General features: G+C 45.4%; 1 protein-coding gene across 1 annotated transcript; it reads left to right on the forward strand.

The window, feature by feature from the left end:
• The first annotated feature begins 6,587 nt into the window (after positions 1–6,587).
• On the forward strand, positions 6,588–7,631 carry LOC109735125 (RING-H2 finger protein ATL66). Its single transcript, XM_040386698.3, has one exon. The coding sequence runs from the start codon at positions 6,773–6,775 to the stop codon at positions 7,322–7,324; it is 552 nt and encodes a 183-aa protein (XP_040242632.1). The 5' UTR covers positions 6,588–6,772; the 3' UTR covers positions 7,325–7,631.
• Positions 7,632–27,495: the final 19,864 nt, after the last annotated feature.

The raw sequence follows: 27,495 nt of genomic DNA on the forward strand, positions 1-27,495 counted from the left end.
CCGTAATTCAAATTTGAACTACATCTACATGCAACGGGTAACCATAATGGTTTGAAAAATAATATTTTTGTGTACTTGTGTGCGAGTTAAAAAATCATCAGACGATGCAAATATCTGGTGTTCAAAAAAGAAAATGTAAAGATCTGGCAAGACAACCGGCCCCCACACGATTGGCACTCTATCTCGCGGCTCGAGGTTTGGTAGGTGAGTGGCAGGGATCATTAATCAGACATGGTTCTGTATTGGAAACCGTCAGCTATTATGTTCACACACGGATTTTGTTGCGGGAATCGTGTGTAATTCAAACTACAGTACTTGTAAATTCTGGCGACCGGCGTGTGTACTGTTTCCGTCGATCTAGATTCCGGCCGCCAATAAATACTACGTTGCTCTTCGTCCCGCCTGCATTCTCATCTACATCCTCCCCTCGCTCGCCCTCTCTCTCTCTCTCAAATTTCTGCCATGGCGCTGCCGGTCTGCCCACGCGCCGACGAGGAGTCGCGGCCCCCCGAGGATGCTCACTCGAATAGCAGCGACGAGGACCCCTACGCGCTGCCGGACGAGGTTGCGCTGGACCCCCCCAACTTTGGATTGGTTTGGGGGCCAGTACAATCTTTGTCTGTGGAAGTCGCTGCCGCCGGCTGAGAAAGCCAGGCAAGTGGCGTTCAAGAAGGAGATGACGGAGGAGAAAGCCAGGTACCAGGCAGCCCGTGAATCCCGTGATGCCTCCTGGAAAAAGGAGGCGGCGGAGCTTTGGGGGCGGGCGCATCGTCGTGCGGAGGAGGTGTACGAAGACGGGTACTTCGCGAGGAAGGTCAAAGACGCTGGGCGCCTCGTCGCTGCATGGAGATGGGCCGATAAGCTCCAGCGTGCCATCGACGAGGAGCTCCGGTGGGCGCCCAACGAAATGGCAAGATCATTCACGCTTGTCCGCCAGCAAGAGGCAGATCGGTACGTCAAACACTGCAAGGTGGAGGAGATGGAGTACTGCCTCCGCACTGGGAAGACGCCGCACACCAGGGAGCTGCTGGCGAGGGGCTACCGGAATACTGGCCCCAGGAGGGATTATTAGTTTTAGTATTGTTTGTTTTCAATATGCATTGTACCTAGTAGTTAAGTATCATCACGTATATGTGATGATATTATATATATTCTGTGATGAACTAATGAACAATTAATATATATATATATATTATGAATTCCATTTTCTATCTGTTTTTGTATACTAATTTGAATCTAGCTGTTATCATCCACATATACAGAATGGAAAGTGTATATACACACATTGAAACAGAACATATAAGAACGGAAAACAGAGTACACACATTGAAACAGAGCAATAAATACAACAATACTATGATTGCTGTGAATACATAGCTATCCATGTCGAAACGACTCACCAAAATAAAACGCGCCCATCAGACCATGACCAGCAGCCCTTGCCTGCGGTAGCTCTTGGATCTGCCTGAACTCGTGCATGCGTTCGTCCAAGTGGTCGACACGCTCGCGGTACATCTGGAGCGCGATCTCGAGCTCCAAGTTGGCCATGTTCCTCTACTGCGCCCAAGTGGACACCTGGGCCAAGGAGGCGGTCGAGCCTACCGACCAGCGCGTTGGCATCGAGCGGGCCGCGGACAAGGCGAACGACGCGACCCATGCGAACTGCGCGGTGGGCGTCCGGTGCAAGTACGGCACGGCCGGCCTTTGGTGCAAGTATGGCGCAGAGGGCCTCTACCCACTCCTGGCGAGGAATGGGGGTACTGACGGGACGTGTACTCAGCTGCGACGCCGTGTCGACAGCAGGCAAGCGCCGATGGATCCACTCTTGCTGTGTGGTGCGCCGCGCCTCTCGCTCTGCGGCGCTCCAACGGTCTTGCTGTGCGGCGAGCCGCAGCCTATCGGCGTGGATGCGCCTAGCTTGCTCTGCGGCGCGCCATCGATCATGTTGCCGGGGAGCTCCTCGGCCTCGACGGGCCGTGGCGCCTGCTTGTTTTCCTCGTCGACGAGGTTGATGGCAGAGGCAGCGCTTTGGTGGGTTGGCATGCTTGGAAAAGGTGGATGTGCTACAGGCTGCGCTTGTTGCCTCCGTGCGCCGCGTGCCGCCTAGGTTTATGCGCAATATCGCTGGGTGGTGGGAAACAGGTGAGGAAATGGCGGGAAACGGTGGTGTGTTCATAAAACGCCATCAATTAATGGAAACTTAGCATAGAAGGAACATCGAGCTAGCACGAGAATTAGATGATGATCAGATGAACACGGACCACACTAGGGAACCCGTCGGTGATGAATTCATCAATCGCAGACGGTTGAATACTAGCAAGCGTTTGCCCACAACACATACAACTTATTTCATCACAAACAGGTCCGATGGATCAACTGTATGCCACGTATCGCATATTGTCAAAAAGTAATGCGGTAGACCTTCTTTAACATGTGTTAAAAAAACAAGGACCTCGAGGTTAAATTAACTCATGGGATGGGTCATATTAGTCATTTAATTTGACAGATATGACCCATCCTATTAGTTAATTTAACAGCAACACAACTTCCCATCCAGTCACCCATCTGATGGCTGCTCCAGCCTGAGCACACTTAACTTGAGAGTTCTCTTACATGAGCTACTAGTGGAACAGCTAGTCCTTACTAATATAGGATGCCTCTTCGCATAGTTATGGCGTACCCGGATGACCGCCCGTCCCCCAAAGGTCAATAGATGTTGTGCAGACAGAGCATATCACATACGTATTATTAGAAGCAATCATCTGTGTTATTATCGGTCTTTGCACACATTTCTGATTATAGACCTGTTTGCCGCGTATCACACACATCTTGTTATATTGAACCGTTTCCGTTCTCTTATCTCAACACAAACAGTTAATCCGAGTGAACCGCATGCCGTATATCGCACACACCTTGATCTGGCTGGCTGTTTCTTTTGTGTTGCCTAATCACAAACAGTTCATCCGAGTGAAACGTATGCTGCATATCGCACACACCTTCATCTGACAGCCCATTTCTTTTGTTCCTCCTCATCGCAAAAAGTTAATTTAACTGAACCGTATGCCCTGAATCGCACACGCAACCAAAATCTGAACCGTGTTTGATGCATCCGTCATTGCAAATGTTTTGCACCTTTTTGACGGTTTTTTACACCACTGTTTGCGATTATTGCATCACACACAGTTTCGTCGAAGGGTCTCTAATCGTAGTGTCGCGTTAGCAGCATCCTGTAGTAGTGATCGTCATGATCTCCATCGTCACCGGCTCGACACCTTGATCTCCATCGTAGCATCATGGTCGTCTCGCCAACTATTGCTTCTACAACTATCGCTAACGCATAGTGATAAAGTAAAGCAATTACATGGCGTTTGCATTTCATACAATAAAGAGACTACCATAAGGCTCATGCCGGTTGTCAGATATCTTACAAGACATGATCATCTCATACACTAACATTTATCACATCATGTCTTGACCATATCACATCATAACATGCCCTGCAAAAACAAGTTAGACGTCCTCTACTTTGTTGTTGCAAGTTTTACGTGGCTGCTACGGGCTACTAGCAAGAACCGTTCTTACCTACGCATCAAACCACAATGGTGATTTATCAAGTTTGCTGTTTTAACCTTCAACAAGGACCAGCCGCAGTCAAATTCGATTCAATTAAAGTAGGAGAAACAGACACCTGCCAGCCACCTTTATGCAAAACTAGTTGCATGTCTGTCGGTTGAACCGGTCTCATGAACGTGGTCACGTAAGGTTGGTCCGGGCCGCTTCATCCAACAATACCGCCGAATCAAAATAAGACATTGGGGGTAAGCAGTATGACGATCACCGCCCACAACTCTTTGTGTTCTACTCGTGCATATCATCTACGCATAGACCTGGCTCGGATGGCACTGTTGGGAAACATAGCATGCAATTTCAAAAAAATTCCTACGCTCACGCAAAATCTATCTAGGAGATGCATAGTAACGAGAGGGGGGGAGTGCGTCTACGTACCCTCAGAGACCGAAAGAAGAAGCGTTTGACAACGCGGTTGATGTAGTCGAACTTCTTCTCGTTCCGACCGATCAAGCACCAAACGTTACGACACCTCCGAGTTCTGCACACGTTCAGCTCGATAACGTCCCTTGAACTCTTGATCCAGCAATGTGTCGAGGAAGTAGATGAGTTCCGTTAGCACGACGACGTGGTGACGGTGATGGTGAAGTGATTCGCGCAGGCCTTCGCCTAGGCACTAGGAGAATATGACCGAGGGTGTAATCTGTGGAGGGAGGTGCCGCACATGGCTGACAGATGTTGTTGTGTGTTCTAGGCGCCTCCCCCCTCATATATATAGGTGGGAGGGAGAGAGAGCAGCCAAGGGGGGCGCCCCAAGTAGGCCGAATCCTACTTGGGGTTCCTCCCCAATTCGGCCCCCCTTTCATTTTTCACCGGAGGTGGAAGGAAAGAGGAGGGAGGAGGGAAGGAAGGGGGAGGTTGAATCCCTCCCCTTCCTTCTCTCTTCCCCTCTTTCCTTTCCCTTTGTTGCGGCCCATTAGGCCCATATCTTTGCCGGGGGGGGGGGGGGGTGCTCGGAACCTCTTACGGTGACCCGATATGTAACTGGTACCCTCTGAAACACTTCCGGTGTCCGAATACTGTCGTCCTATATATCAATCTTTACCTCTCGACCATTTCGAGACTCCTTTTCATGTATGTGATCTCATCTGGGACTCCGAACAACATTCGGTCACCAAATCACATAACTCACATAATACAAAATCATCATCGAACGTTAAGCGTCCGGACCCTACGGGTTCGAGAACTATGTAGACATGACCGAGACACCTCTCCGGTCAATAACCTATAGCGGAACCTGCATGCTAATATTGATTCCTACATATTCTATGAAGATCTTTATCGGTCGAACCGTAATGACAACATACGTTATTCCCTTTGTCATCGGTATGTTACTTGCCCGAGATTAGATCGTCGGTATCTTCCTACCTAGTTCAATCTCGTTACCGGCAAGTCACTTTACTCGTTCCGTAATACATCATCCCGCAACTAACTCATTAGTCACATTGCTTGCAAGGCTTCTTATGATGTGCATTACCGAGAGGGCCCAGAGATACCTCTCCGATACTCGGAGTGACAAATCCTAATCTCGATCTATGCCAACCCAGCAAACACCTTCGGAGATACCTGTAGAGCATCTTTATAATCACCCAGTTACGTTGTGACGTTTGGTAGCACACAGGTATTCCTCCGGTATCCGGGAGTTGCATAATCTCATAGTCGAAGGAATATGTATTTGACATGAAGAAAACAATAGCAATAAAATTAAACGATCAATATGCTAAGCTAATGGATGGGTCTTGTCCATCACATCATTCTCCTAATGATGTGATCCCGTTCATCAAATGACGACACATGTCTATGATTAGGAAACTTAACCATCTTTGATTAACGAGCTAGTCTAGTAGAGGCTTACTAGGGACAGGGTGTTTTGTCTATGTATCCACACATGTATCAAGTTTCCGGTTAATACAATTCTAGCATGAATAATAAACATTTATCATGATATAAGGAAATATAAAATAACAATTTTATTATTGCCTCTAGGGCATATTTCTTTAGTTTTCCATTTGCACTAGAGTCAATAATCTAGATTACATTGTAATGCTTCTAACACCCATGGAGTCTTGGTGCTGGTCATGTTTTGCTCGTGGAACAGGCTTAGTCAACAGGTCTGCCACATTCAGATCCGTATGTATTTTGCAAATCTCTATGTCTCCCTCCTTGACTTGATCACGGATGGAGTTGAAGCGTCTCTTCATGTGTTTGGTTCTTTTGTGAAATCTGGATTCCTTCGCCATGGCAATTGCTCAAGTATTGTCATAAAAGATTTTCATTGGACCTAATGCACTAGGTATTACACCTAGATCGGATATGAACTCCTGCATTCAGACTTCTTCATTTGCTGCTTCCGAAGCAGCTATGTACTCCGCTTCACACGTAGATCCCGCCACGACGCTCTGCTTGGAACTGCACCAACTGACAGCTCCACCACTCAATAAAAATACGTATCCGGTTTGTCACTTAGAGTCATACGGATCAGTGTCAAAGCTAGCATCGAAGTAACCATTTACGACGAGCTCTTTGTCGCCTTCATAAATGAGAAACATATCCTTAGTCCTTTTCAGATACTTCAGGATGTTGTTGACCGCTGTCATGAATAATAAACATTTATCATGATATAAGCAAATACTATAAATTAACAACTTTATTATTGACTCTAGAGTATATTTCCTTCTGTCGTGTCCCACGTCGATTGTAGCACGTCATCTCACCAGTTGTAACATTCTCCATTGACGGATGTAGCATTTTAGTCAGGACGATTATAGTATATGTTCTCGTTGCTTGCAATACCATCACAATATTTTTCGTCGCCGTTTGCAGCGTACAGCCGTGCCGATCCTAGCACCACAACTACACTGATCGTCACTGGACTGATACAGAAAAGCAAAGTCTTATCACTTAATAAATTATCACTAAAATCTCTTATAAGGTGGAACACAGAGCAGCCCCGCATGACCGCCAGGTCATCCCCAGCCACTAAAATCCATGCCCTCCACCAGGCGCCAGCACCACCGGCCGTTACACTACAAACCAAGAAAACCATCATTGTTCGCACCAACCCACCCAACACACAGAGCAAAGCAAGAAACCGCACGGCACGCCACTGCCAGTTCCCTGCTTGAAGTGGTGTCCATAGATCGGCATGTCGACGGCGGGAGGCCCGGCGGGGACGACGGTGTCGCAGCACGGGGGCGGCGGCGGGGGGTGCTGCAGCTCCAGCGGGACGCTGGAGCTCGTGGCGGCGTTCACGGCGGTGTGCCTCGCACTCTACGGGGTGATACTGTACCTCAACTACCTATACGTACGGTGGAGCGGGCGGGACGGCGTGCATCGGACGGGATCCAGCACGGCAGCCGGGCCGGCGAGGAAGAGGGCCGGCGGAGGGGGGCTCGACAAGGCGGCGCTGGCAGCCATGCCGGTGGTCAGATTCAAGGCGGAGGCGCGTGGCGACGGCAGCGAGGTAAGGGAGGAGTGCGCGGTGTGCCTGAGCGCCATGCAGGACGGCGACGCGGTGCGCGCCCTGCCCGGGTGCAGGCACGCGTTCCATGTCGGCTGCGTCGACGTCTGGCTGTGCGCGCGCGCCACCTGTCCCGTCTGCCGCGCGCGCCCTGCTCTCCCGGTTCCGGCAGCGAAGGACGGCTCCAGGAGGGCGGAGACGGCCGGACGGGAGCCGGTCCTGGAGAGCCCGGTATAGCATGCGTGCGCCACCGCGGAGCTGCCGGTATGGCTTGAGGTAGTTAGCTGCTGCATAGGTGTTTGCTTCATCGGCTTGTCTTCTTGGAAGCGTGTGGATGGATGGCTACAGCTGCTTGATGGTTATCCACTGAGTACATAATTTTTGTGTTAGCTTGCTTCAATTGGGAGTGATGATCTGTGTGCCATGGCTTCTAAATTGTAAGCCTACTTGACTCTTGCATTGTTGATAGGTGAAGTTCCCCAAATCACTTCGTAAGTAAGTTCATATTTTCCCCACAGAAAAAATTAAGTTCATATTTGATGTACCCGTATGATATTGCCCCTTTTTCCTAGTTGCAGGAATAGCGATGTGGAATGGTTGTGACATAGCCGGGGGCATCTCTTGGTGCTAATTTATAGGATTGCGAGACAAATGGTCTTTAGTTAAACGCATGGTGTAGGCAATTGGAGCACTGTTAGTTAAATAACAAACCACCTGGTTGTATTGCAATTGTGGCCAGTTAGGTGTGAAAGTTGTGGATGGATGACCTGTATGCACGGCTGAAAGGGACACACAATTCCTTGAGTGCTGAATACTACATTTTTCAATCCCATGTGCGAGAGTGGCCAGATATGGATGAGACTACGGCTTATCAGTATCTTATATAGAGGAACCCCACCAATAATCATTAATTGTTACTCCCTCCGTTCTAAAATAGATGACCCAACTTTATACTAACTTTAGTAATAGATGACCCAATTTTGTACTAACTTTATACTAAAGTTACTACAAAGTTGGGTCTGTTAGGTTGATCTCTCTCCCGTTCGAACCCAACGGGTCGAACGGGCCCCTGACTCGCGCCCTGATCGGGGGCGCCCAACCAAACCATGGTTGGTGGGCCCCTGTGACCCGCGCTATATAAACAGAGGTGGGGGCCGGGACACGACTTACGAGGTTAATCGCTGCCACAATCCTCACCTACAATCCCTACCGATCTAGGGTTAGCGCGGTGCTCACGGGAAGCTCCACCTCCACCTAGCCTACTCTCTGCCATCGCCGTGCGCCCAGCACCACGATGGCCTCCAGCTCGAGTTCATCTGCTGCTGCACAAGGTAGGCTCACCGGATCCACTAGCCTACTCCGATCCAAAGTCTATCAATGGTATCAGCCAGATCGGGCTAGTTGATTTCAGTACAAAGAAACAACAACAGAAATAGAAAAAAAAGTTTCCCTCCCCCAAAGAACCCTAGAAGGGCAAAGAAGAAAAGTTGTGCCGCCGCAAGGCCGCGCCGTTCCTCTCGATCTCGATGCGCATCGGCAAGCCGAGGCATCGAGAAGAAGAACACCACCCCTTTTTCAGGGGCAAAGAACACCACCACCGACCCATTCGACGGCGGCGCGCTCACCGCAAGGGGAACGCGCGACCGGCGAAGGGGTCGGCAGGGGCGCAGCTGCTCCGTCCATCTAGGTTGCCGTCGTGCGGCAGTTGCCTCTCTTTCTCTCTGTGGGGAGGTGGTGGATGGAGACAGTACATACAAAGGAGGGGGAAAGGATAGGGGAGGGGCTCCGGCGCGGTGGTAGATCCACGGCGTCGCCGGCGGCCGGCGCAGCTCCAACCTCACCGCCACTCGACCGCCGTCGCGCGCAGTGGGGAAGAGGAGGGCTCAACCACGCTGCTCTCTCTGCCACAGGAGAAAGAACAGGGAGGAAAGAAACGGAGAGGAGGCGCGCGGCGCGGTGGCTTCAGCCGCTGCCGCCGGCGGCCGGACAGGGCGGTCGGGGCGCAGCCCCGTGCTCACGCCAGCGGGAGCGGAGAGAGCTAGAGCGGCGCGTGCGGGAAGAGAATAACCCTAGGGTTCGATCGGGGCGACCGGGCGCCGGTTTTGATCCAGCTAGAACTGCGGATGATCGTCGGATCGCGATGGACGCCCCAGATCTAAACCCTAAAGCGGCTGCGGGCCACTGGGCCGAAAGGGAGGCGCGAGCTGGGCCGAGGCCGCCAGGTGCGGGCGCCGCCGCGCGCGCTGGGCCAAGGCCAGCAGCCGCGCGAGCTGGGCCGAGGCCGCCAGCTGCGGGCGCCGCCGCGCGCGCTGGGCGAAGGTCAGCAGCCGCGCGAACTGGGCCGAGGCCGGCTGTGCAGCAGTTTTCCTTGAAGTTTTTTTTATATAGTTCTAGTCCAGTTTCTGGGCAGATTTTAAATAGTTTTCCTATGCAATTTTTTCCAACGAAAATTTTGTCTAGAAAATAGAAAAGTGACAGAAAAAGTCTCTGGAAATGCAAAAAGAAAATTTTCAGAAAATAAATGTTCATGAATTTTATCTAGAAAATTAAAAAAGTTCATGATTTCTTATTCGGTCAAAGAAAAGTTTCTGTAAAGCTTAAAAAGTTCGTGAATTTTTATTCATGTTTTCCACTGCGTAAATAATTAATAGTGCTCTTTTACGAAGAAAATAAAAGTGTAGACAGAATTAAGTTTTTAAGAGCATGTTAAAGTGATTATTAAAATGAATATGGTTATGTTATTTTTATGACCAACGTTGTTAATAACATGATCATGTTTATTATTGAAAATAAAAGTGCTCTTTTAAAAGTGAATAGAACTAAAGTAAAAGATTAAATTGTTGCTTCTGTAATGCATTTTTTAACCAACCGGTTAAAATTGCTTAAAGAGTAAAAGAGTACAGATTGTTTTTTGAGTAGAATATTGTAAAGTTTCCGCTGCAAAGTAAAAGTTTTATCCTCCATTTAAATTGGAACCAACGGGAAAGTTTAATTGGAAGAAATGCTCTAAGCAATGTTTTTCCCCTGTGGGTGAAATAAGATGCAGATAGTTTCCGCTATGACAAAGGAAAAGATATTTGTTTTAAAGTTAAAAATATGGTATTGTTATTTTCTGACCAACGTTGATGATAACAGTGCTATAATTCTATGAGTCTTATGTTCAAAGTTTAAATCTCTGATAAATTTGGTATCAAAGTGATCAATTTTTTAGAGAACGGATAAAGATCAAGAAATGCTCTTGAACTAGAGAAATGTATATTACTTGTTCCCGCTGCAATAAAGTTGATGATGATGATTAATTCTTAGCAAAGTTGTTTAATAAAAATACTATCATCACATTGTTTATGAGTTATATGCATTATTTCCATTTCCGCCCAACAGTGATATGGAATTAATGTAGAAGGATGATGTTTATTCTAATTCTGCCACAACGGTGATTTAGAATATAAAAGAAAGTTTCAAAAGTTTAATGTGCATTTTTTTAACCAGACCAACGTAGGGTTATTTTTAGCCAATTATTGTTGATTATTGGTTATGTTTTCTCAGACTAAAAGTTTTTCGTGCTTTCATTCGTGAAAGCGAATGGCTGGGTACTTGTGCCCCGAAAGATGACTAAGAAAGGTCATAACGTGAGGGAGTATGTTCTCTCTAAAGAATAGCATCAAAAGAAAAGAGATAGATCATTGAGAGTCATGGTTGATGAATGTCTTTCATGTACTCTCTATGAAGAAGATTTTTCAGTCAACATGATTTGAGATGAAACAAGCAACATGCGTGTTTAATTTGACCAACATCGGATCAAACATGTGTGTCAAAGAGCATTCAGATTTATTCCTAAATTTAATGATTGAATATGCAGTCAAAAGAGCCAATTCTGGCATTTATGTTCCCTTACCAACGTAGGTAATGGGAAAAGATGATTATGATAAAACCTGCATGGCGGGAAAGGTCTGGGAAAATACCTGCGTTACGGAGTAAAGCTGACATAATATTATGTCAAAAATCCCGTATGGCGGGAGAAATTCTCGCAAGAGAAAGATATGATAACTCATGTGCTTTTAATGTATCCCACTCTCGGAGAAAAGAATGGAGTAGCTGAAAGGCGCAACCGTACACTTATGAATATGGTGCGCAGCATGATGAGTTATTCCAACTTGCCATTGGGATTATGGATGGAGGCGCTTAAAACCGCCATTCACATTCTCAATAGAGTACCAAGCAAGTCGGTGCCCAAAACACCGTACGAGCTATGGACAGGAAGGCTGCCCTCCCTACAACACTTCAGTGTGTGGGGGTGCCCTGCTGAGGCCAAAATGTTTAATCCAAACATTGCAAACTTAGATCCCAAAACAGTAAGTTGCCACTTCATTGGCTATCCAGACAGATCAAAAGGTTTTCGTTTCTACTGCCCTGACAGATATACGAAGTTTGTAGAAACGAGACATGCAGTCTTCTTAGAGGACGAAATGACGAGGGGGAGCTTGGTAGCTCGGAAAATTGATCTTGAGGAGAAGAGGGTGCATGCACCTAATCCGATGATTCAAGAGCCATTTTTCTCACTACCAGTTGCAACTCCACCCATGACAGCTATGGGGGAAGACCCGGAACCTGTCCGTCAGGAGCCGACTGAACCCGTTGTTGAGCATGAAAGGGAGGTGCAACAGCAAAATTTAGAAGAAGTGCCAGAAGTTGAGGCACAAAATGTGCCAGAAACTGAGGCCCTTAGAAGGTCTACAAGCCCAAGAAAGTCAGCTATTTCTACTGACTTTAAAGTTTATAACACAAAAATGGTTCATATGGAAAAAGATGCCACCTCATATGAAGAAGCCATGAGAAGCCCTCATTCATAGAAGTGGATGAAGGCAATGGAAGACGAGATGAAATCGATGAGTTCCAAAGATGTTTGGGACTTAGAGGAAATTCCCAAAGGAGCAAAACAGTAGGCTGTAAATGGGTCTACAAAATTAAGTATGACTCTAAAGGGAATATAGAAAAGTATAAAGCATGACTCGTGGCAAAAGGATTTACACAAAGAAAAGGGATAGATTACAATGAGACATTTTCTCCAGTCTCATGTAAGGATTCCTTCAGAATCATAATGGCATTAGTTGCTCATTTTGATTTGGAGTTACATCAAATGGATGTTAAGACGGCATTTCTGAATGGTGATTTAAAAGAAAAGGTCTACATGAAACAACCCAAGGGTTTTATCATGCAAGGCAAGGAAAATATGGGATGCCGCCTGAAGAAGTCCATTTATGGATTAAGACAAGCCTCTCGGCAGTGGTATCTAAAGTTTAATCAAACGATTAAAAGTTTTGGATTTAAAGAAAATATTGAGGATAATTGCATTTATGCAATGTTTAAAAATGGGAAATATATTTTCCTAATCTTGTATGTGGATGATATCCTGCTTGCTAGTAGTGATGTTAGTCTACTACAAGAAACAAAGAAATACTTATCCTCAAATTTTGACATAACAGATCTTGGTGAAGCATCGTATGTTTTGGGCATAGAAATTCACCGAGATAGGAACAATGGAGTCTTAGGACTATCTCAGCAAGCATATTTAGAAAAGGTTCTTAAAAAGTATAATATGCATGCGAGTAAAGCCACACCTGCTCCAATAGTCAAGGGCGATAGTTTTGGGAAATTTCAATGTCCCAAGAACCAGTATGAGATCGATCAAATGAAAGCAGTACCATATGCTTCGGCAGTTGGCAGCTTACAGTATGCACAAGTGTGCACTCGCCCTGACTTAGCTTTTATCACCGGGGTACTCGGTAGATATCAAGAGAATCCAGGCCTAGAGCACTGGAAGATGGTAAAGAAAGCATTGCGTTATGCGCAAGGCACGAAGGACTACATGATAATATATAGGAGAAGTGATTCCCTAGAGATAAAAGGGTATTCAGACGCAGATTTTGCGGGGGACAGAGATGATAGAAAATCCACGTTAGGATACGTATTCACCCTCGCTGGGGGAGCTATTTTGTGGAAAAGCTCCAAACAGTCGATAGTTGCATCATCCACGATGTATGCAGAATTCATAGCATGTTTCGAAGCCACGGGGCAGGCGATATGGCTAAAGAAATTTGTACCCGACTTGAAAGTGGTAGATTGTATTCACAAACCACTAAAGATGTACTGTGACAACCAGCCCGCAGTATTTTACGCTCACAACAACAAGTCGAGTAATGCTGCCAAAACAATAGAGATAAGGTATTATGTTGTGAAAGATAAAATCCAGGATCAAACTATAAGTCTCGAGCATATAAGGACAAAAGATATGCTTGCGGATCCGCTAACGAAAGGCTTACCACCCAATGTGTTCAAGGAACACTTAGCCAGCATGGGTTTAAAGGAAAGCCTTATGATTCCTGGATAGGCCCAAAAGGAACAGAATTTGTTTCTGAAATTAACGTATGTTGTAGCTGTATGATTCTAACGGCAATTAAGCCGTGACGATGAAACATGCTCTATGTACCAATATGTGATGAAACAGATAAACTAGAAAGTATAAAGTTAAAAGTAAAGTTGAGATCAAGGGGGAGAATGTTAGGTTGATCTCTCTCCCGTTCGAACCCAACGGGTCGAACGGGCCCCTGACTCGCGCCCTGATCGGGGGCGCCCAACCAAGCCATGGTTGGTGGGCCCCTGTGATCCGCGCTATATAAACAGAGGTGGGGGCCGGGGCACGACTTACGAGGTTAATCGCTGCCACAATCCTCACCTACAATCCCTACCGATCTAGGGTTAGCGCGGTGCTCACGGGAAGCTCCACCTCCACCTAGCCTACTCTCTGCCATCGCCGTGCGCCCAGCACCACGATGGCCTCCAGCTCGAGTTCATCTGCTGCTGCACAAGGTAGGCTCACCGGATCCACTAGCCTACTCCGATCCAAAGTCTATCAGGGTCATCTATTTTAGAAAGGAGGGAGTATTTTGCTGCGTCCATATCTTCCACGTCACCTTAATTATTTGTAGCCATCTGATTCAAAGTGTGCGCTGCAGGTTTGTCCTCTCCCCCTCAGCAACATTTCTCTTCATGACCGGGCGCCCTATATCCGCCCCCAAACGCCCGGGCATGCTGCTCGGTCACGGTTCGGATGAAAAAATAGCACCCAGCCCGGCTCCGCACACGCAGCCCAAGCACCCGGGGAATCCGGCAACCCTCATATCCAGCCCATATGTGGGGCGAAGGGAGGCCCGGATCCGACCGAACACCGCTGCCACGTCGGACCGACCGCTATGGCCCACTCCCTCCCCACCACAGCCCCCACAAAAACCTAATAAACCCCGGTCAAACCACACTCCTCTAGCCTCGACGCCGCCCTACGCGCTTCCTGCCATTCCCGGCCAGGCGACAGGGCAAGCTGCGGCATCGCCAACAGCCGCCCCTCCCAGGAGTCATTGGGTGCTAATGCTCGCAACGCCCAACCCGCGGTCGTGATATGTTGGAAATATGCCCTAGTGGCAATAATAAAGATATTATTATGATATTTCCCCTTCATGATAAATGTTTATTATCCATACTGGAATTGCATTGACCGAAAACTTAAATACATGTGTGGATACATAAACAACACCGTATCCCTAGTGAGTCTCTACTTGACTAGCTCGTTGACTAAAGATGGTTAAGGTTTCCTAACCATAGACATGACTTGTCATTTGATAACGGGATCACACAATTAGGGGAATGATATGATTGACAGACCCAGCCGTAAGCTTAGCATCAGATCGTATCACTTAGTTTATTTGCTATAGCTTTCTTCATGTCAAGTATGTGTTCCCTAGACCATGAGATCATGCTACTCCCAAACCGAAAGAATGCTTTGTGGGTTATCTAACGTCACTTTTTAACCGGGTGACCATAAAGGTGCTCTAAGGTATTTCGGAAAGTGTTTGTTGGGTTGCATGGATCGAGACTGGGATTTGTCGCTCCGTGTGAAGGAGAGATATCTCTGGTCCCTCTCAGTAATACAACATCACAAGAAGCTTGCAAGCATGTGACTAATGAGTTTAGTCACGATATCTTGTATTGCGGAACGAGTAAAGAGACTTGCGGGTAACGAGATTGAACTAGGTATGGAGATACGGATGATCGAATCTCGGGCAAGTAACATATCGTCGGACAAAGGGAATTATACACGGGATTAACTGAATCCTCGACATCGTGGTTCAACCAATAAAGATCTTCACTGAATATGTGGGAATCAATATGGGCATCCAGGTCCCGCTATTAATTATTGATCGAAGAGGAGTCTCTGTCATGTCTGCATGTTCTCAAACCCGTAGGGTCACACGCTTAACGTTCGGTAGCGTTGGGTGCTGAGATATTGATATGGTGAAGTCTGAAAGTAGTTTGGTGTCCCGGATGGGATCTGGGACATCACGAGGAGCTCTAGAATGGCTCGGAGGTAAAGATCTATATATGGAAAGTTGTTGTCGGGGTTCCGAAAGAAGTTCGGTTTTTCGGGTATTGTACTGGGAAACTTCCAGAAGGTTCCTGAGGGGTCCAGAAGTATACCAGTGGGTTCCACCAGCCCCAAGGTTCTTATAGTTTGCCTAGCACCCACGTAAAAAATTGCAAGAACAATGTAGAGGACGTCTAACTTGTTTTTGTAGGGCATGTGATGTGACGTGGTATGGCCAAGATGTGACTTGATATATGTTAATGTATGAGATAATCATGTTTTGTAATAGGTTCACGACTTGCATGTCGATGAGTACGACAACCGGTAGGAGCCATAGGGTTGTCTTAATTTATTGTGTGACCTGCGTGTCAATTATGAAAATGCCATGTAATTGCTTTACTTTACCGCCATGAGTTAGCAATAGTTGTAGAAGCAATAATAGTTGGCAGAGACAACCACATGACGGCACCTCGTAGATGATGGAGATCATGGTGCTATGCCGGTGATGATGGAGATCATGTTGGTGCTTTGGAGATGGAGATCAAAAGCACGCGATAATAATGACCATATCATGTCACATACTGGTTGCACGTGATGTTTAACTTATTATGCATCTTATTTTGCTTAGGACGACAGTAGCATTATAAGATGATCCCTTCACTTAATATTGAGATAAAAGTGTTCTCCCTTAGTATGCACCGTTGCGAAAGTTTGACATTTTGAAGCACGTCGTGATGATCGGGTGTGATAGACTCTTCGTTCGCATACAACGGTTGTAAGCCAGTTGTAAACATGCGGAAATGATTTGGTTAACTTGATGAGCCTAGCATGTACAAACATGGCCTTGAAATACGGAGAACTGAAAGGTTAAACATGAGTCATATGGATGATATGGTCAACATATATAGATGTTCACCATTGAAACTACCCCATCTCACGTGGTGATCAGACATGGGTTAGTGAGGTTAGTGAATTTGGATCATGTATCACTTAGACAACTTGAGGGATGATGACTGTGGGAGTTCATTAGTAACATGATTAATTGAACCAATTATCATGAACATAGTCTTAATGTCTTTGCGAATTATCTTGTAGATTAATGGCTCGCGCTGTAGCTCCCCAGAATTTTAATGCGTTCCTAGAGAAGGAAGTTGAAAGATGATGGAAGAAACTATGCGTGCTGGGTCCATAATCTGAGGATTATCCTCACTGCTGCACAGAAGGCTTATGTCCTTGATGCACCTCTAGGTGTTCCACCCGCTTCCGCCAAGCTAGACGTTATGAACGTCTTGCAGGAAAGAAATGATGACTACACGATAGTTCCGTGTGCCATGCTTTACACTTAGAACCGGGGCTCCAAAGACATTTTGAGCACCACGGAGGATATGAGATGTTCCAGGAGCTGAAATTGGTATTTCAGGCTCCTGCCCAGATTGAGAGGTATGACACCTCTGACAAGGTCTTTAGCTGTAAGATGGAGGAGATCAGCTCCATTAGTGAGCACGTACTCAAAATGTCTGGGTACTACAATTGCTTGAATCAGTTGGGAGTTAATTCTTCCAGATGACGTAGCAATTGATTGTGTTCTCCAGTCACTTCCGCCAAGCTACAAGGGCTTCGTGATGAACTATAAAATGCAAGGGATGGAGAAGATGACCCCTGAGCCTTTTGCGATGATTAAGGCCATGGAGGTAAAAATCAAGAAAGAGCATCAAGTGTTGATGGTCAACAAGACCATCAATTTCAAAAAGGGCAAGGGAAAGAAAGGGAACTTCTAGAAGAATGGCAAGCCAGTTGCAATTCCCATGAAGAAACCTAAGGCTGGACCCAAACCTAAGATTGAGTGCTTCTATTGCAAGGAGAATGGCCATTTGAAGCATAACCACCCTAAGTACTTGGAAGATAAGAAGGCTGGCAATGTCAACGAAGGTATATTTGATATACATGTTATTGATGTGTGAGGGAATCCTGGATCAGGGGGTCCTCGGGTCACCGGCCCATATCTCATGGGCCGGACAGTTGGGCCGCACTATATCCGGACCGAAGACCTTTCTGTGCCTTGACGTGCACCCCAAGTCATGATGGAAGATTCGGCATCCTTGTTTCCTTTGATGTAACCGACTATGTGTAAACCCTAGTACCCCTGGTGTCTATATAAACCAGAGGGTTTAGTCTGTGGAGGCTAAGAGAACATCCATAAACCCAATAGCCTATGGTTTAGCTCATTTGATCTCGTGGTAGATCCACTCTATAATCCACGTATACACAAGCAATATAATGAAGCAGGACGTAGGGTTTTACCTCTTAGAGAGGGCCCAAACCTGGGTAAATACCATGTCCCGCATCACCTGTTCCCCATCTATCTTAGATCCACAGTTCGGGACCCTCTACCCGAGACCGCCGGTTTTGACACCGACATTGGTGCTTTCATTGAGAGTTCCATTGTTGGATCGCTAGAAGGATCGATGGCCACCTATGCCAGGGATGTCTCAGCCCCTGGCCGGGCTCTTGTGCCCGGCGGCATCAAAACGCATACTGATCCGTCCAGCCTCCTAGGCCGGGATGGAAGTTTCACCCTCGGTCAGGAAATCAGGTTTGGGAGCCTAGAGTCTGATTCACGGGGAGATGTGATAACCCACAAGTATAGGGGATCGCAACAGTTTTTGAGGGTAGAGTATTCAACCCAAATTTATAGATTTGAGACAAGGGGAGCCAAAGAATATTTGCAAGTATTAGCAATTGAGTTGTCAATTCAACCACACCTGGAGATTAAATATCAGTAGCAAGATAATTAGTAGCACAGTAATATGATAGTTTTGATAGTAGTGGTAATAGTAATAGTAACGGTAACAGTGATAGCAATGACTTTGTAGTAGTTGTAACAGTAGCAAAAGCAACAGTAACTTAGCAAGAACAATATGTGAAAAACTCGTAGGCATTGGATCAGTGGATTTGTTGGATGATACTCATTGATACATCTCCAACGTATCTATAATTTTTTATTCCATGCTATTATATTATCGGTTTTGGATGTTCAATGGGCTTTACTAAGCACTTTTATATTATTTTTGGGACTAACCTATTAACCGAAGGTCCAGTGCAAATTGCTGTTTTTTTGCCTATTTCAGTGTTTCGCAGAAAAGGAATATCAAACGAAGTCCAAACGGAATGAAACCTTCGGGGGAGTTATTTTTGGAACAAACGTGATCCAGAGGACTTGGAGTGGACGTCAAGAAAGAAGCGAGGAGGCCACGAGGCAGGGAGGCGCGCCTGCCCCCCTGGGCGTGCCCCCCACCCTCGTGGGCCCCTCGCAGCTCCACCGACCTACTTCTTCCTCCTATATATACCCATATACCCCGAAAACATCCAGGAGCACCACGAAACCCTATTTCCACCGCTGCAACCTTCTGTACTCGTGAGATCCCATCTTGGGGCCTTTTCCGGCGCTCCGCCGGAGGGGGAGTAGATCATGGAGGGCTTCTACATCAACACCATAGCCTCTCCGAGGATGTGTGAGTAGTTTACCACAGACCTTCGGGTCCATAGTTATTAGCTAGATGGCTTCTTCTCTCTCTTTGGGTCTCAATACAAAGTTCTCCTCGATCTTCATGGGGATCTATTCGATGTAATTCTTTTTGCGGTGTGTTTGTCGAGATCTGATGAATTGTGGGTTTATGATCAAGATTATCTATGAACAATATTTGAATCTCCTCTGAATTCTTTTATGTATGATTGGTTATCTTTGCAAGTCTATTCGAATTATCAGTTTGGTTTGGCCTACTAGATTGATCTTTCTTGCAATGGGAGATGTGCTTAGCTTTGGGTTCAATCTTGCGGTGTCCTTTCCCAGTGACAGCAGGGGCAGCAAGGCACGTATTGTATTGTTGCCATCGAGGATAAAAAGATGGGGTTTATATCATAATTGCTTGAGTTTATCCCTCTACATCATGTCATCTTTCCTAATGCATTACTCTATTCTTATGAACTTAATACTCTAGATGCATGCTGGATAGCAGTCGATGTGTGGAGTAATAGTAGTAGATGCAGAATCGTTTTGGTCTACTTGTCGCAAACGTGATGCCTATATACATGATCATGCCTAGACATTCTCATAACTATGCACTTTTCTATCAATGGCTCGACAGTAATTTGTTCACCCACCGTAATACTTATGCTATCTTGAGAGAAGCCACTAGTGAAACCTATGGCCCCCGGGTCTATTTTCCATCATATAAGTTTCCAATCTATTTTTACTTTGCAATCTTTACTTTCAATCTATATCATAAAAATACCAAAAATATTTATCTTATTATCTCTATCAGATCTCACTTTTGCAAGTGGCCGTGAAGGGATTGACAACCCCTTTATCGCGTTGGTTGCAAGGTTCTTATTTGTTTGTGTAGGTACGAGGAGACTTGTGTGTAGTCTCCTACTGGATTGATACCTTGGTTCTCAAAAACTGAGGGAAATACTTATGCTACTTTGCTCCATCACCCTTTCCTCTTCAAAGGAAAAACCAACGCAAGCTGAAGAGGTAACAAGAAGGATTTCTGGCGCCGTTGCCGGGGAGGCTTACACCAAGTCAAGTCAAGATTTGATCTCCCGCCAACGTGCGATTTCTGGCGCCGTTGCGGGGGAGATGTACGCGAAGTCAAGTCAAGACATACCAAGTACCCATCACAAACTCTTATCCCTCGCATTACATTATTTGCCATTTGCCTCTCGTTTTCCTCTCCCCCACTTCAACTTTGCCTTTTCTTCGCCTTCTTCCCGTATGTCTTTTTGTTTGTGTTTCCATGTGCCTTCTATTTGCTTGCATCTTTGCTTGCTAAAAATCTATTGATATGGATCCACTTAAAGTGTTCTACTTGGATCATCTTCGATCTATATGTGCTAGTGCTGGAACCCCAACTAGTTTAGTTGAGGGAAAATCATTAGATGAGCATGCTCATTTTGTGCGTCATCGTTTGTCTGAAAAGGGGAAGCTCTTATGGTATCAAATAAATAGTTTGCTATGCTATGCTTGGAATCTTTGTGAAATTTATGATTTTACTTGTTGCTCTAAGAACCCTAAAAAACACCTTCCCTACCTATGTGAGTTTAATGATAATGAAATCTTGTCTTCTTATGGAAAGGGTGTTTATAGTTACTATGATATCGAACAAATTGAAGAATTTGTCGTTTTTGAGGGTGCTCATGAAGTTGCTTCTTTGATTGAAAAGTATGATATTACTCTCTACAAATCTGAAAATTCCGACATACTTAAATATTGCTATGAAAACTATGCTCATAATGCCTATGTTAAGGAATTTATTGAGAGTATGACCGTTGCTTTGGAAGAAAATAATGATATGCATGAATCTATACATAATGATGATTCCGATGATTTGATTGAAATATCCCTTGATGAACATGATGCTTGCTATTCTTGTGGCCATGATGCCAATATTTATGAAGATGAATTTGCTATAGTTCCTCACTACAGGAATCAGGCACTTTGCCATCCACCATGGCGGACGGCAAAGGCATACATGGCGGACGGCAAAGTTCTTTGTCGTCTGCCAGCTGATGGCAACCGGTCCGGCTGAATAGGCTATGGCAAAGGCTTCTTTGCCGTCAGCTGGCGGACGGCAAAGATGAAACGGTCTTTGCCGTCAGCCGGCTGACGGCAAAGGTCCTGGACGGTACACGTGACGACGTCTGGCTGTTAGGGGGCTAACGGTTAGCTTTGCCATCAGCTAGCGGATGACAAAGACCATTGCACCTTTACCGTCACCTAGCAGACGGCAAAGTAGCCAAATAGGACAGCCCCAGGTTGTACAGGGAGCTGCCATGTGGCATCTTTGCCGTCCGCTGGCGGACGGCAAATTTCTTTGCCGTCGGCCAGCGAACGGCAAAGATCCTGTATAGCCCCTGTTTTTTGTGTTTTTTCTTAAATTCATTCAATTTGAACACACAAGTTTCAACGCACAAATTTCAACACACAAATTTCACAAAGGCATATCCAACACACAAGTTTCATCATATATACATACATAACCAACACATAGTTCCATCCATACATATTACAAAAGTTTCACATTGTACATCCAACACCGTTATCCATCCATCCGTATAACAAGTTCCATCCATGCAAGTTCATCGATACAAAATAAAAGCAGAAAGGGAAAAGAAGCACTCCATCCATGCAAGCTTCCGTGAATTAAATGAGATCTACAAAATGGGAAACAAGAAAGTTAGAAGAAGAAGAAGAAGAAGACTAGAATAAGAAGTAAGCATACTTAGGTAAAATGGAGCTAACCTAGCTAATTATGCCATCTTTGAGTGAACTAAGCATATTATGCCATCTTGGCCATTTTGGAGCTAACCTAGATAAACTAGGTCATTTTGGAGCTAACCTAGGTAAACTTGGTCATTTTGGAGCTAACCTAGGTAAACTAGCTCATTTTGGAGCTAACCTAGGTAAACTTGGTCATTTTGGAGCTAACCTAGCAAAAATGGATCATATTGGAGCTAACCTAGGTAAACTTGGTCATTTTGGAGCTAACCTAGCTAAAATGGATCATATTGGAGCTAACCTAGGTAAACTTGGTCATTTTGGAGCTAACCTAGGTAAAATGAATCTTATTGGAGCTAACCTAGGTTAAATGGGTCATTTTGGAGCTAACTTAACTAGTTATGCCATTTTTGAGTTAACTAAGCATAATTATGCCATTTTTTACACAAGTAAGCCAAGTGTATGTCATTATTGAGCAAACCTAGGAAACTAAGCATATTAGAGATAACTTAGCATATTAGAGCTAACTTATGTCATTTCGGACGAAACAAAGCTAAGTATATATAGATCATTCTCGAGATCTGACATACCTAACATAGTTCACTCCTCATTCTTCTTCTCCTTCTCCTTCCTCATCCTGATGCGCCAAGAGTGGCGAGGCGGTGGAGGCAGTGGGTTGTAGTCTTCTACCACAATTGGCATGGTCATGTCGCCCGGCTGTGGGATCGCCAGCGCCACCACCATCGCGAGGTCATTGTCAGGCACCACCACCATCGCGTGGCCATCTCCAGGCAGCACCATCGCTAGGTCATCCTCAGCCACCACCATCTCTTGCCCATCATCAGCCACCACCATCGCTACGTCATCCTCAGCCACCACCATCTGTTGCCCATCGTTAGCCTGCACCTCCTCATCCCCACTCTGCTCCTCTTCTCTGCTCCTCTTCTTCCCCACTCCATTCCGGATCATCCTCGCTGCTGCTTTTGCTGCAGCCAGAGTCGCTGCTGCTTTGGCTGTAGCCAGAGTCGCTGCTGCTGCTCCCATTGCCTGACCAAATGTAACAATGACCGTTAACAATCGATGTGAGACAAAGAAAAATGTAGAGGAAGTAGAGGCAGAACGTACTAGCATCATCGTCGTCCTGGTAGCGCATGCGACACATAGTCATGTTGAACACCTTCACGGTGAGCATGGCGTCGCCGTCGTACCTGAAGAGAAGGAAGTACCCATGCCGCAGGTCGTAGGCACGGTAGAACTGCTCCCAACCATGACACAGGTACATGTGGCCGTACCTGATCACCAACTCCACGTCCCAAAGCCTACGAAGCCCGCTGCCGGCCTATCGCAGCTTCACATTCTTTGGCCGATGGCCGTCCAGCATCGTCATGAAAGTGTCAGGCAGCCTCTGCAGTTTGGGACAAGGAGTGATGTAGGAAACAACAGAGTTATCATAACGAGATGGGTGAAGGGGAGATCTCTCCTTTTATATACCTGCCTCTTGGAGGAAGTCCCAAGTATGATACTGAAGAACTCGAAAGCATCCAACTCGTACTCCGGTGTGGCAGAGCGGAGCCTGCGGTGACGGCCTCCCCCCATCTCTAATAAGCAGCAGAAGAGACCAATTAGTATCTAGCTAGAAGCATATCTATAAACATAGAGCCAAGTTTCTAGACATGAAAGAAAACTGAGAAAAAAAAGCAATGCACTTGTGCTCAACAACATCAACAACACTTAATTAATTTGGTAGGTTAGTTGGCAATGGCAATTGGCACCCTTCAAAACTAGGAATTTCTTTATACGTGAAAGAAAACTGAAAATGTTGAAAAAAGAGCATAGTAATCTAAAAATAGGGAAAAAATACACTTCTTCTTCCTCCTCTTTATCTTCTTCTTCTTATTTTTTTCATCTTTCATCTTTCTTCTTTCTTCTTAACAAAAACTAAACCTAAAGTTCCTTGTGGTGTGATCACATTGGAATACTTGTGGCAACAATCATAGTTGCACCATATTTTAGGTGGCTCTAGGTGCCACACACCAAGCAAACAAACATACCTCAAATCAGAAACTAAGGCTAGTGTCCTAAAATCAATTTACTTTGTATGCAAATCAGAACAAGTACCACATCTCATTACCATAGGATCCTATTACAGAAAAGGTATGTAAATGCAAGCTGGGGTAAGACATTATAACCATACTGCAATATTATACTTTCTCAACTATGATCACAGGAGACGCAACTAACATACGAGTTTGAGGCACACACACCTCAACAATGATGTTGCCACTTGCCAGGACTGTGACCGTCGTAGTCACTCCGATCAACACGGCCTTCTGTTTAGACTGAGATTATGCTTTCATGCCTATGCTAGTGAGAAAGACACGCTAGACTTTCCTTTGGCTTGCTGAAGGTATAGTTTGCCTTTCCACAAAAAAGAAAAGAAAAAGATGGGTATAGGTTGCCTCTTATGACAGATTCCATAAGCAATATGCATGCCTTGTCCTTTTCTCAAATATAACTAATTCGAGTGTTGCTGATTACTTCCACAGGTTCATGCTTAATTATTTCAATATTTTTAAAAATGCTTTATTATGTGTTGTTCTTGTAGGGGGCAGAATTATCATATTATAGGGAACTTATCTAGTTATATTAATATCGCTGAGATGCTATCTCCTGAAAAAAGTAGCACTGCATACTCAGGTGTGAACAGCAGCTGGATTGTACACCATGCTTCACATCAGTGCACCAGCACCGCATTTCAGTAGCAGGCTACGCATCTTGAGCTACTGGTGTGTATCAGCAAGCTATCAGGTTCTATTCGCACGGACCCTAAGAACTTCCAAGTCTGGATGAGCTATCATAATCAAATCTTGCACTGCAATATAAGGCTCTCTGCTCTAAACCTAAACTAAAGTAAACCTAAACTAAACCAAACCTAAACTAAACTTAAAATACAGAAACAAAAACAGAAAAAAAATACAAGAGGTCTCACCGGGTGGAGGAGGGGGCGCCGGAGGGGTGGGGCGGCCGCGGTGGTGGAGGAGAGGGGCACCGGGGCGGCCGGGTGGAGGAGGGGGCGCCGGAGCGGCGGGGCGGCCGCGGTGGTGGAGCAGAGGGGGGCCAGGGCCGCCGGGTGGAGGAGGGAGCGCCGAAGCGGCAGGGCGGCCGCGGTGGTGGAGCAGAGGGGCGCCGAGGCTGTCGGGGTGGAGGAGGGGGTGCCGCGGCGACGTGGGTGGCGTGGGGCGGCGGCGCCTCGGGCACGGGGCGGCGCGGCACGACGACGGGGATGGCGCGGGGCGGGGAAGGGGGTCACCGGGGCTGCTGGGGAGGCGCGGCGACGGGGGTGGCGGCAGCACGGGGGCGGGGTGGCGCGGGGCGGCGGCGGCTCGGACGCGGGCAGAGAGAGAGGGCACAGAGAGATGGGGCGCGGGCGGGCGTCAATGGATTTTAGTTACGACACGGTTCTTTGCCGTCCGCCAGCAGACTGCAAAGATCCTAGCTAATGGACGTTAGCTTGGCCACTTTCTTTGCCGTCTGTTAGCGGACGGCAAAGAAAGTGTCCGTTAGGTGGTTCTCGGACGGCAAAGAGTTGGCTGATAGCAAATACCGTTTTTGCCATCAGCCCTTTCTTTGCCGTCCGCTTTGTGGAAGCAGACGGCAAAGAGGCTCTTTGCCGTCAGCTGGCGGACGGCAAAGAGGAGGCAGACGGCAAAATGCCAGATTCCAGTAGTGCCTTATGTTAAACATGAGATCGTTGCTATTGCACCCATACTTGGTAGTTCCATCATTGAAAAGCATGATTGCAATGATGTTACTATAAATTCTCTTGATGTCAATTGTGCTAATAATATGCAAAACTCTAAGCTTGGGGATGCTAGTTTTGCTATGTCTACTATTTGTTGCAATGATCATGATTGTGGTGCTTCTTTTTATGGTCTTGAAAATTTATCTAAGCCCCATGATGAATATGAGGTTGATAATAATGTTTGCAATATTATTGAAAGTGGGTTTGGAAGAGTGTCAACTTTAGATCCCACATATTTGGAGAATGTTCAATCTTATGAAGTTTTTGATAAAAGTGGGTTTGGAGAGGTCATGACTTTAGTTAATGTTAATCCCACTATTTTGGAAGAGTGTCAACTTTGCATACATGTGGCTCGTGTTAATAATATGTTTTGTGATAGCTATATTGTTGAATTTTCTTATGATCCTACATGTAATTATTATGAGAGAGGAAAATATGGTTGTAGAAATTTTCATGATACTAAATTACCTCTCGTTATGTTGAGATTGCTATTGTTTCTTTCCGCTTCTTTGCATATGCTAGTTTTTGCTTGCCTTGATAATTTGTTTGCCTATAAAATGCCTATGCATAGGAAGTATGTTAGACTTAGATGTGTTTCTCACATGTTTCATGATGCTCTCTTCGTGTTTCAATTGCTATCTTTGATGTGAGCATCATTAAAATTATCAATGCCTAGCTAGGGGCGTTAAACGATAGCGCTTGTTGGGAGGCAACCCAATTTTATTTTTGTTTCTTGCTTTTTGGTTCTGTTCAGTAATAAATAATTCATCTAGCCTCTGTTTAGATTTGTTTTCATGTTTTAATTAGTTTTTGTGCCAAGTAGAACCTTTGGGAAGACTTGGGTGAAGTCTTTATGATCTTTCTGTAAAAAACAGAAACTTTAGCGCTCACGAGATTAGCTGCCATTTTTTACTGGAGAGTGATTTTAGGTTGATTCTTTTTGAAGATGATTAATAGAAAAATTCCTCACGTCGAGCAATTTATTTAAGAATTTTTGGAGTTCCAGAAGTATACGTTTGATCCAGATTACTACAGACTGTTCTGTTTTTGACAGATTCTGTTTTTCGTGTGTTGTTTGCTTATTTTGATGAATCTATGGCTAGTATCAGAGGGTATAAACTATGAGAAGTTGGAATAAGTTAGGTTTAAGACCAATATAAATAAATAATGAGTTCATTACATTACCTTATGTTGGTGATTTGTTTTCTTATACTAACGGAGCTCATGAGATTTTCTGTTGAGTTTTGTGTTGTGAAGTTTTCAAGTTTTGGGTAAAGATTTGATGGATTATGGAATAAGGAGTGGCAGGAGCCTAAGCTTGGGGATGCCCAAGGAACCCCAAGGTAAAATTAAAGGACAAACAAAAGCCTAAGCTTGGGGATGCCCCGGAAGGCATCCCCTCTTTCGTCTTTGTCTATCGGTAACTTTACTTGAGGCTATATTTTTATTCACCACATGATATGTGTTTCGCTTGGAGCGTCTTGTATGATTTGAGTCTTTGCTTTTTAGTTTACCACCACCATCCTTGCTGTACACACCTTTTGGGAGAGATACACATGAATCAGAATTTATTAGAATACTCTATGTGCTTCACTTATATCTTTTGAGCAAGATAATTTTGCTCTAGTGCTTCACTTATATCTTTTAGAGCACGGTGGTGGTTTGATTTATAGAAATTATTGATCTCTCATGCTTCACTTATATTATTTTGAGAGTATTTTAGAACAGCATGGTAGTTTGCTTTGGCTATAAAATTGGTCCTAATATGATGAACATCCAAGATGGGTATAATAAAAATAATCACATAAAGTGCATTGAACACTATGAGAAGTTTGATACTTGATGATTGTTTTGAGATATGAAGATGGTGATATTAGAGTCATGCTAGTTGAGTAGTTATGAATTTGAGAAAT

Source organism: Aegilops tauschii, chromosome 4, assembly GCF_002575655.3.
Source record: "Aegilops tauschii subsp. strangulata cultivar AL8/78 chromosome 4, Aet v6.0, whole genome shotgun sequence".
NCBI classification, from domain to species: Eukaryota; Viridiplantae; Streptophyta; class Magnoliopsida; order Poales; family Poaceae; genus Aegilops; species Aegilops tauschii.